This window comes from Gekko japonicus, unplaced genomic scaffold (assembly GCF_001447785.1).
Source record: "Gekko japonicus isolate JY-2015 unplaced genomic scaffold, Gekko_japonicus_V1.1 scaffold443, whole genome shotgun sequence".
In the NCBI taxonomy this organism is placed as follows: Eukaryota; Metazoa; Chordata; class Lepidosauria; order Squamata; family Gekkonidae; genus Gekko; species Gekko japonicus.
In genome coordinates, this window is record NW_015172565.1 from 751,006 (window position 1) to 761,881 (window position 10,876).

A 10,876-nucleotide genomic window follows, 5' to 3' on the forward strand; every position below is an offset into this window, starting at 1 on the left:
AGTACAGCCCTAAGAATAAAATCTGGATTTGTATTATCTGGAAAGACAATAAAGATAAGTTAACTGTTATTCCCATAATATCAATTTCTTTGCTATGCTGGTAAACACTGTGTACGCAGAGGAAGTTATTAGGCAAGCATTCAGCTCTCCTGTGAGTGACAGAGAGAATACAATTGAGACCTTTTTTTGCAGACAACTACTACCAAAGCGATGATCTGAAGAACACATATGTGGAAGAAAAGAAACTCTGTTTCATAAATGGAATTTACTTCCAAGCCATGTGGTTGGGGATGCAGTACAAAAAAAGATAGAATTCCAAAGCAGAGGAATATATGGCATATAACACCAGGAGTTTCAGAGAAAGCATAATGAAAATGGGTGCATTTCCAAAAATGGGTAACAAACAAGAAAATGCAACTGAAGATGGAGAAACATATGTCACTTTTAAAAATTACATTACATTACAGTCAAAATCTGAGATGCAGAATCAATGAGGCTGTAGCTGTAAAAATAAAGATGAAGTAAATGAGGAGCAAAATTACATGAAAACTGTTGCTGGATACTTTATTAGGATTAATGACTGTGAAACAATTCCTGCTCTTTCCAGTACTTAAGAACTAGGTAATATTTTTTCTGTGTGGATACTTAGCATCTGTCTTACAGAAATCTAGAAGCAGAACTGTTAACAAGGAGTCTCCTTTCAAATTAAAGAGGTGAGGCTTATGTTTTTAACTTTGGATCCTGACATAAATATCATGCTATTACAACTGATGAGCTAGTAGGGAAATATTGTACTTTCCCAGTTATGGTAGTTTGAGCTCAGAGGAATGATGTTTATGATGGTTTGAGCTCAGAGTAATAATGTTTATAAAATAACAACCACTATTCTCAGGGCTGGCTCACCCGCTAGGCGAACTAAGCATTTGCCTAGAGCGCCCTGGCCCTGGATGGGGCGTGTTCTGGCCCCGGCCGACCCCGCCAGCCAGCAGGTGCCAGGAATGACTCCGGGAGCCGCTGCCAGTCTGCGCACACAAGGCTGCCCTGGCCTGACTCCCTGCCGGCCTCATTGGGAGCCCCCCCTGCTGGTCTCCTCGGGCGTAGGTGGGGAAGAGCCTCTCCTGGAGACCCAGTGTCGCAGACCCCCGGTGAGACGACGACGACAACTGGCCCACCGCCAGCAGCCCCAAGCTGCCCGCCCCCCCTCCCCTGCCAATGCGCCACCCCTCCGCCCGCCTTGCTCTCCGCCTCCTGGGCCCCCTCGGCGCCAGGCAGCACAGGGAAGGGAAGAGAGCGGTGCGCGTGGCTGCTGGGGCCTGTTGACTGGCTGTCGAAGGAGGGGGGGGATCCAGTCACATGGAGTTCCCGAAGCCACCCGGCCGCCCTCCCCCGCTGACGTGCCACCCCTCCGCATGCCTCACTTTCCGCCTCGGCACCGGGCACCAAAGGAAGGGAAGAGAGTAGCACGTGTGGCTCCCCAGGCCTGCAGACCGCCTGTTGGGGGAGGAGAATCCAGTCACGTGGAGTTCCGCTGGAAGGCGGAGCAGAAGAGAAGCCCGGCGCTGCTCGGGGAGCATGCCCGCCCCACTCCCCAGCCTCTCCAGACCCAGGTAAGGACAGTCCCAGTGGCTCCCCACAAGCCGCCTGGATGGGTACTTGGGCCGGCCCCCGGCAGCAGAGGCACTGAACCCCCGGGCCAAGAGCCCGCCACCGGCTGCAGCAGATCAGGGACTTCCTTCTCTCCAGGCCCCGCCTGGAGGTTGGCAACCCAATAATTGGGCATGCAAAGGGGGGGCACGCCAGAAGGTAGCCCCGCCTAGGGCACAAAAAAACCTCCGGCTGGCCCTGGCTATTCTGAATATCATGCAGTAGATTCTCCACATCATCCTCTCTTCTCAATACCTTTGCTGGATCAAGAACTAAGGATTCACCCTAGACTTTTTCAGGGACATTTCAAGTGAGCTGAACTGTCATTCCTAGGGATGCCAGCCTCCAGGTGGGATATGGAGATCCCCTGGAATTACAGTTTATCTCCAGACTACGGAGCTCAGTTCCCCTGAAGACAATGGATGCTTTGGAGGGTAGACTCTATGGCATTGTAGCCCACTGAGGTCCCTGTTCTCTCCAGGCTCCACCCCCAAATCTAAAGGGGTTCCCCAGCCTGGATCTGGCAACCCTACACCCCCATCCCCTGCCAGTGGCCGGGGGGACCTGGCAACTCTAGTCAGTTCCCAACAGTCAGATTGCCAGTTTTGCAGGGTGGGTGCGGGATGGGAGAGAGCAATAAAATAAGTCAGTCTACAAAGTATGTTCTTAGTTGTATGCAGTCTACTGGATTTTCTCATGTGCTACAATAATCAGTTGCTTCACTCATGATAAGTTCCTTGGGTATACATGACTGAAGGGGGAAAAATGCATCCCCATGTATCCTTGCGCACTTTATTATGTGAGCATCATGGAACTGCCTTCTGGTGGGGTTAAAATAGACACTTATCTTCACATATGATGATATTGTATGAATTTGACTACATAGTAAAGATGTCATTTGTATTCTATATGGTTTGCTGAAAAAATGGCAAATAGATCTTAACAATGGATTGATTTTGTCTGAAAATTTATTATATTCTACAGTCACTGAGAATAGAAAGCAGTTGTATTTTTGATATTTCAGAGCTGGCTGCTGCTGATTGACTAAAATACTTCTGCATTTTATTAACAAACATCTGCCAATTAAATCCAGTGATAGGATCAAGTGAAAACCTTGAGCTAGATAGATCTTAGTTATAAAGTGGAACTTTATTTGGGAGAACCATTTTCAATGACTAATTCCAGTCAAACAATGGTAAGAATGCCCTTGAGTATATATGAAATGCACTCTTTATTACTCCCACCTCCATAAGATAAGGTAGCTTCTTGCAAACAGTTTCTTACCTGCTGAGGAAAGCTTTATGAAAAGATGTGAGAAGAGAGAAATTAAAATGCAATGCTTTCATGTATAGTTGTATTAGAGCAATAGGAGCATAATAGCTACACTATACCTGTGGTTAAGAATATGACTGTTCAGTGGTCCCTTTCTTTCTATTACTTCCCATGGAACTTAGCTGGCTCCTGAGTCTTTCTGGCACAATAGGTAGTTAGAGCTGTACTTATGAGGCTTTTATGCACAAAGGAATCTAGGACTACAGTGGGAGACTGCATACATGGAGAATTTTAGGAAGAAGAAAGTACAGGGTATTTTACAGGCAAATGTTGGAATCTTTCAAGATGATGAACCAGGTTGGATCTTTAGCATCCTTTCCTAATTTCTTGGAAAGGTAACCTGAGAAGAAAATTGCTCAGAGTTAGCCCATACCCACAAAGCCACCTGTTCTGTACAATGTCAAAATTCAAATGGAGATGTAAAAATGTGTCACAGGTGATAAACGCTGTTCTGAGCTCCAGGGGAGACAAGAATTTTTGTGGATTAGATGATTCCAAACTGTGCCAACTCGTGAAGCTCCAGATGGCTGAAAGCTTCCCAGGGGCAGATCACTGTAATATCTACAAGAGAGAGAAGGAGAAAAGACTTATTACACCAACACATAGCCAGATGGACAAGCTTCTTTAATTTTTATTTGAAGGAAGCCCTCAGTGCAGAAACACTGAGTTATAACTGCTTTTTGAGAGTTATAACTGCTCTTTGAATTTTCTTGGAAGGGTATACCCACATGACAGAGGGTGCATAACAATGCACAGGAAGAACCACTTGATGTAAAAAAAATCAGTTTCAAAATTAGATAGCTATTCAAGCAACATCTATAGCTTGCGTTAATTCCATTTTTGTGGTATGTATTCTGATACCCAAATGGGGAATAGCAGAATTAAAAACTGCAGGGACACTTTTGAACTCTCCTAAATCATTGTGTGTATAATCTTTATTTTACTTTATTTGCTATACTTGTACTTTATTTGCTATCCATGGCCTGCCACAGTGAACATAACAAGTAGGAATAGAAAGCTAAGAATAGAACATTTATGTTCAGAGGAATATGCCTTGGATTACCAGAAACTGGTAAAAACAACAGCTGTTTCCATTCCCAAGTTTCTCCAAAGTATCTGACAGGCTATTGACAGGAACAAAATGTTAGGCTAGCTCTAACTTGGACTAAGTAGTCTGACTTAGCAAAACAGTTCAGACATGGATCATGTGGAGAGAAGGGAATCTTTTCTTGACTAGATCACCAGTTTGCTGCCAACATTATCAACAGTGTTATTCCCATTAAAGGTATGCCTAAAAGCAATATCCGATGTAGTCTACCTGTTCCAAGTCCCTCCATTCCTGGGATATCATCTCCAAAACTGTGGAAAAGACAAGAGAGGAGAGGTAAGGCACAAACCAGAGAGAAAAGTCTACTTAAATATAAGTATTTTTTTCTAATTTAAGATCCAGATGGGAACATCCAAGATAATAGCTCACCCAAGAACTTTTCTAATGCTAAACATTTCTTGAATGTTCCAATACTCTTTCCATTAGCAAGTTTTTGCATTTGGATTGGTCCTGTTTTATCTTGAAACAGTTGAGAGGACTGGGCCAGAGAAGAAGGGTTCCCTCTTCTTCTGGAGATACACAAGCACTTCGCAGCTTCCCAGTGTGGTGTTTTCAATGAGTAATGAAGTGCACTCTGGCTTTTCTGTGGCCCAGGAGGGCCAAACAGTTTTGGGACCCTGATTGCGAAGGCCTCCTAAGAAATATGACTGACATGATTGGACTATTGCTTCAGAATCATATCATCATAGTGTGTCTGTCATCAGCAAGTCATCAAATCTGAATCAAACATGGCAAGTCACCCAATATCATTATGCCATCTCATGAAAAACGATGAAAAAACAAATTATTATTATATCATTAGTCATTGGAAATGGTTATACAGACTCATAAAACTGATATGAGTTTAACTGCTAAGGCAGGGGTGTCGAACTCATTTTTTATGAGGGCCGGATCTGACATAAAGGAGACCTTGTTGGACCAGGCCATGTAATGTAATGTGAGGTAGCGGAGATATAAACTTTATAAAGGACACAAACACAATTAAAGATTTTTTAAAACTTTAAATTAAACATTCTTAAAACACTAACACTTCTGCAATATTTTGTTTATTTAACACTCTTTGATAACTGACACCTTGCTCTGAATTATTGCATCAATAATAATTGCATCAAAATGTCTGTGCTGTAGCAATCTTGAATATGCTGTTCAGGTGTGTATCTGTAAGCTGCAAACCTACTTTTGATTTACTGACATTCATTACAGAAATCTCATGCTCAGTGTTCTGAGCCTAGGACCCATGGGGAAAACATGAAATGGCTGGGCATTGCGAGCTTTTGTACATAAATTGCTTTGTGTGCTGGTCAAGAACATGAGAAGGCATCCTGACACAGACTGAGGGCTATATGTTTGTCTACAAAACTATAGTTTTCCCCAGAGAAATAACTACAACTTCTATGAGGCAAAAGCGGTTGGCTCAGGAACAGTAAAATGCAAGCTCCCAGATGGACAATTCAGGGAAGCCCTCATTGAAAATTGCCTGTATGTGCCATAATTAGTGACCAACCTGATTTCTATAAGAGTACTTGCAAAAAGAGGAATGGTCATATCATTTGGAGAAAAATGTTTTATTAAGCAAAAGGGAGAATTGATTGCAACTGGGAAAGTGCATCAGGACTTGTATGCTTTAGAGACATGTATGCAAAATGCAAACCTAGCTGAACATTGCAATCACAAGAAATTTTCCTGGCTATGACATAGACGTTTAGGACATAGAGATAATTATGATATGGGCCAACTTGAAAGCCAGAACTTGACTAAGGCCATACAGATAAAAAAGTGTACTGTTGAAAGAAACTGCATACATTGCATTCAAGCTAAAGGAACCAGATCTAGTTTCAGTAAGAGCCATCATTAGACAAGCCAGACACAGGGCCCTCTGGAGGTGATACATAGTAATGTTTGTGCTCCAATGAAGACATCTAGTGGGAACAGATATATACTAACTTTTATTGATTATTTTTCAAAGTATACAGTAATCTACCTGATCAGAGAGAAAAGTCAAGTATTGGAGAAATTTAAGTCCTATGTTGCAATGGTCAATAACAGATTCCAGAGAAAGCCACTGCAATTTGCACTGACAGTGGAGGAGAATATGTGGGACATGACATGAATTATCTAACTGAACAAGAAATAGAGCATCAGCTTACAGTCCCATACACTCCAGAACAAAATGGCATAGCAGAAAGGAAGAATCACTCCCTGACTGAGATGTTCAGATGCATGCTGCTTGAAGCAGAGCTACCCGAGAAATACTGGGGAGAAATAACACTGCTACCAATCTGCAGGACAGACTGCCAGAAGCACACCATATGTGCTAGATATGGGCACAAATCTAGCATGAACCACTTGAAAGTATTTGGGTTAAGAGCTTTCACCTACATCCCCAAGGAGAAAGGGACCAAGATGGATCAGAGAACTGAACAAGGTATTTTTGTAGGATATGCACTGTGATGTAAAGGGTATAGAATCCTTAACCCAAGAATAGAAACTGTAAAAATCTGCAACAGTCTACATTGATGAGAAAGAAAAATCTACAAATAGAGGAAAAAGTAGACATCAGAGAATCCACACCAACAGAAGAAAATAAAGCATAGCAACCAGAAACACTGTAACCATGGACCATACAGATGACACACTTGCAGAGCCACAAGAACCAGAAGGGGCTGCAGTGCCAGAGGTAACATGGTCAACTGGAAGAAACAAGGAAGTACCACCATGAAGATTCTCCTACCTGACAAAGACAGAGGCTGTAACAAAACCTTTCAAATGGGAAGACATAAAAGGAATGCCTATCAGCCAAGCAGAAAGATGGAGAAAGGCTGCAGAAGAGGAGATTGAATACCTAATCAAAAACCAAACATTTGCATCCTACTGCCCTCTTTCCTGGAGGATGCAAAAGGGTCTTCAAAACCAAATATGATACAGAAGGAAGGGCTTGTTGAATTGTAGTACTGTGCTACAGTTGATATGACTGCAGATGCACTTACCAAGCTGCTTCCACATGAGAAATCTGAGATACTATGAAAGAAGATGTATTTTGTGGACTTTGCACACTCAACCTTGAGAAGGTGTTGGGATATGCAAGGTCTATCGTACATAAAGAAAATGACAAGAACATCCTGCAGGGGGCAGCAGAGGGGACAGGTATTTGACCCTTAACATATACATTATCCTAGCTCTGTTTTATGTTGTCTCACTGACTCATCGATACACTCAGGGCTCTAGTCGGGGGGGAGCTCTCAGGTACGGAGCTCCGGAAGAGAACCTCTAGGGGGCGGGGCGGTCACGTGGTGAAGCCCCGCCCCCTTCTTTACCCCGCCCTCTGCTTCGATCCTCATTCCGTTTGGGAATGAGGATGAAGCAGGAGGGTAAGTAGCCGGGCCTTCTGACACACTTCCGGTGATGTCAGGGGGTGTGGCCTTCTGTCACTTCCGGTGATGTCAGGGGGCGTGGCATATGCAAATAAGTTATGCTAATGAGTTATGCTAATGAGCTCCGGCAGCTCTTTTTCTACAACAAGACCCCTGGATACACTCCTATAACCCATAAAGAAGAAGAAGAAGAGATTGGATTTATATCCCACCCTTCACTACCCAAAGGTGTCTCAGAGCGACTTACAAACTCCTTTCCTTTCCCCTCCCCACAACAGACACCCTGAGAGAGCTGTGACAGAAACTGCTGTTTTTCAAGAACAGCTGTGCCAGAACTATGGCTTGCCCAAGGTCATCCAGCCAGGTGCAAGTGGAGGAGTGGGGAATCAAACCTGGTTTTCCCAGATTAGAGTCCGCACACTTAACCACTACACCAAACATTTCTAATTTCTCATTGAGGACCTTTCCTCATTCCTCACCCTCCTTACTCTAGTAAATAAGGTTCTTGCAAACAACTTGTCGGAATATGCAAGGTCTATCATGCATAGAAAAGAAGATGACAAGATCATCCAACAGCATAGAGAGATTAGGGACTTCCTGCTATTTCCAAATAGTCTTCTTCCTGTCTCCTGATTGGCTCAGATATATTTTTCCTCCTCCTGCTGAGAGCTGCTTCTTTGCTGATTTCCTCTTAGCTAGTTAGACACTTAGACTTCTCTTTTTCTCTCTTCTTTCTAACATAGTTTTTTCTCTTCTTAATAAAATGACTTTATTCTTTTGAACAACTTGTGCTCCCCTTTACTGCATATCTGCATTCTGCCAACACAACTGGAGGCACTGGCTCTGTTTAGTATATTTTTGTATAGGTTGCCGGAAGACATATAGCATCCCCTGGATATATAGTTTCAGGCATGTGCAGCTTGAAATACAACTTGGCCTTTATTCATGGTCTGATATTGCAGAGTTTTGTAATGTATTAATGAGCTAATTAATCATTTAACTTCTGAACCACTCTTCTTACCCTTTTACTCCTTTCTTAGGGGGCTTGCTCTTGAACTGTCTTGTTTGCCTTTGCTTGAACTTGGGGGGGCCCTTGCGTGGTGTGGTGGGTCCAGTTTGTTTCGGTGGTGCAGCTGGAGCACTGAGGGTATTTTCCTCGGGGGCGGCGTCCCCCTCAGACATTCTTCAGCAACACTGAGGCACTGCTTTTTGAGATCAGTATATCTAGAGGCCAAATATATACAGTCAATTAAATTCAGAAGAAGATGATATATACGTAGGTTATAATTTTTGATGGCATATGCTATATAAGAGTTGGAAACTAAGGCTGGAAACTAAAGCTTCCTCATGGAGCTGATTCTTCATGTAACTCTCATTGTCACTGCAAATGAAGACGCATTTGCAACAGCAATGGAGTATCCAAATGGTACTTTCCCTTGTACTTTCATTGCCTCAGTTCCCTGTGGTTAAACCCCTGCCCCAATGTCTATATAAAAATTGAAAGTTGTGCTGCTGCAATATAAGAATCATGTTATAATGATATTGCCACAATCTGCTAGGGACTCTGAATTGTCAGCTTTAAAATAATAAGACTCTAGCATTTTTTGTTGTGGAGATGTAAGGGATACATTTTTCTCATTATATTATTGCAACAAAAAGAGGTACAGACTTACTTTTTAAAAAATGAAAGCCGGGAATTCAGAGTCGTTGGCAGAGCATATCAATAGATTGTTTGAATGCCGATTACCATTTTTTAAAAAGCCCCCAAATAGGGGAGACACATACAAATTCACTTGTTGCATGTATCTCTGTCCCTCATGGATATCATCCAGAGACTTTGCTTTCCCCTTAAACTGGTTCTCAGAACAGCACTGCTGGAGTGCTTCCACACCGGGGTGTTTTGTTTTTGTTGGCTTTCTGGTTGCTGATGCGATTCTGTGTGAAATTGCCCTTGCAACGGAGATTTCGTGCAGCCCAGAGTAATCTGTCACCTCTACATTTTTAGTCAAGGTTTCTCTGTCGCACTCGATATGCATTAAATCCCCCAGTCTGCCGTGTTCTAACGTAACTCTCAGGATTCTCCGCTCACCCTATTTTAGTCTCTATTCATTCAATTGCAGAGATATGTGGGAAGATGGTTGTCTTCCTAAGAGACAGAGGGGCTTCTTAACAAAATGAAATCTAGGAACTCAGAGAACTTGCTACACCTGTAGTTACAAGGGTATATTGCTATAATAATATTTTAGTACTGATTATTTCCCAAAAATTGCAAAAGCCCTGGTGGCCCAGGAGAAGGGGCCACTACTCTAGAAGATTGGGGCAGTGAAGCCTGCCATGTGGAAACCCCGACACTGCTGTGCTTTGTCTGTGGCTGCACCTGCAAAGGGGAACCACATAATGCTATTCCTATGTGGAAGCCATCTAAAATATAGCAGATTTTATGTGTGTGGAAGAAGTGGGCTATTAGCAGTCTATGATCAAATGGAGGATATCAGGTGGAAGCAAGGAAAAAACCTCGCACCAGTTGAGTGGTGTGGAAAACTTTTTATATAACAGCATCACGCTCTGTCCCTTGAGTAATCTCTTAATATGAGCTCTCTCTCCCATCCTCCCTGCAATAGTTAGATTTTTTTTAGCCTTTAATCTATTAAAAACATAAACAGGACTACTTGTCCTCAAAAATTCTGATTTAAAGATGTAACAAAAAGGGGCTTGCTTGGTTTCCCCCCCCCCATAAAGATTTTTAGTCTCTAAATATTGGCTTGTGTATCTAAACTACTACACAGAGAGTTACAAAACTGCATCTAAAAATAGTTAGTGAGATGAATTATAGTGATAAACATTCAGCTAGAATACCAAGGACCAACTACCAACTTACATGTTTAATCAGACATCCACAATGTAGCTCCAAGCAGCTTGCTTTTGTTTCACTAGAAATTTATGATTTACTCCTCTGAATAAATGAAACACCAGTAGATTTTCAGGCCCAAATATTTAAACCCACAAATCTGGAAAAGAAGCAGATGTACAATTGCCACGCAGTAAGACTTTACCTTACTTTATTTATCCCCAAATTACTAAACGCTGTAAAGATTGGGGTGCAATGCTATTTCCAGGTAATTGATCTCTAGTTTCTTGGCACTGTCCTTACTCTTCAGTATGCCCATGGCTTCATTCAGGAAAGGAGGAAGGATACCATTATGAGGGTTCACAATAAGTTGCGCTCATTTCCAAGGAAAGCTTTTGTAGCTGTTTGACGTGTGTTAAGCTAAAATGAGTTCAGGTTCAAATGAAACTTATTAATGATTTCCTACCTGACCAAATGTTTAAAAGGAAGGGAAAAGGAATATAGCAAAGATCAACAATTATTATACTTGTTCTTCCCAAACTTTTTGTACTACATTATCAAGATATTTTTGTC

General features: G+C 42.4%; 1 protein-coding gene across 1 annotated transcript; it reads right to left on the bottom strand.

Moving 5' to 3' along the window:
• Window positions 1–3,460: 3,460 nt before the first annotated feature.
• On the bottom strand, window positions 3,461–10,386 carry PDE6H (phosphodiesterase 6H). Its single transcript, XM_015421319.1, has 4 exons — window positions 10,334–10,386; window positions 8,477–8,679; window positions 4,295–4,335; window positions 3,461–3,537 (listed from the first exon to the last, which is right to left on the bottom strand). The coding sequence occupies exons 2-4, from the start codon at window positions 8,635–8,637 to the stop codon at window positions 3,461–3,463; spliced, it is 279 nt and encodes a 92-aa protein (XP_015276805.1). The 5' UTR covers window positions 8,638–8,679; window positions 10,334–10,386.
• Window positions 10,387–10,876: the final 490 nt, after the last annotated feature.

Bases quoted from the DNA above. Each gene is read 5' to 3' on its own strand.
- PDE6H (XM_015421319.1), bottom strand. From the start codon at position 8,637: ATGTCTGAGGGGGACGCCGCCCCCGAGGAAAATACCCTCAGTGCTCCA. The intron at 4,336-8,476 runs GTAAGAAGAGTG...TCTTTTCCACAG, and splicing joins CCTAAGAAAGGAGTAAAAGG to TTTTGGAGATGATATCCCAG. The intron at 3,538-4,294 runs GTAGACTACATC...TCTCTCTTGTAG, and splicing joins AATGGAGGGACTTGGAACAG to ATATTACAGTGATCTGCCCC.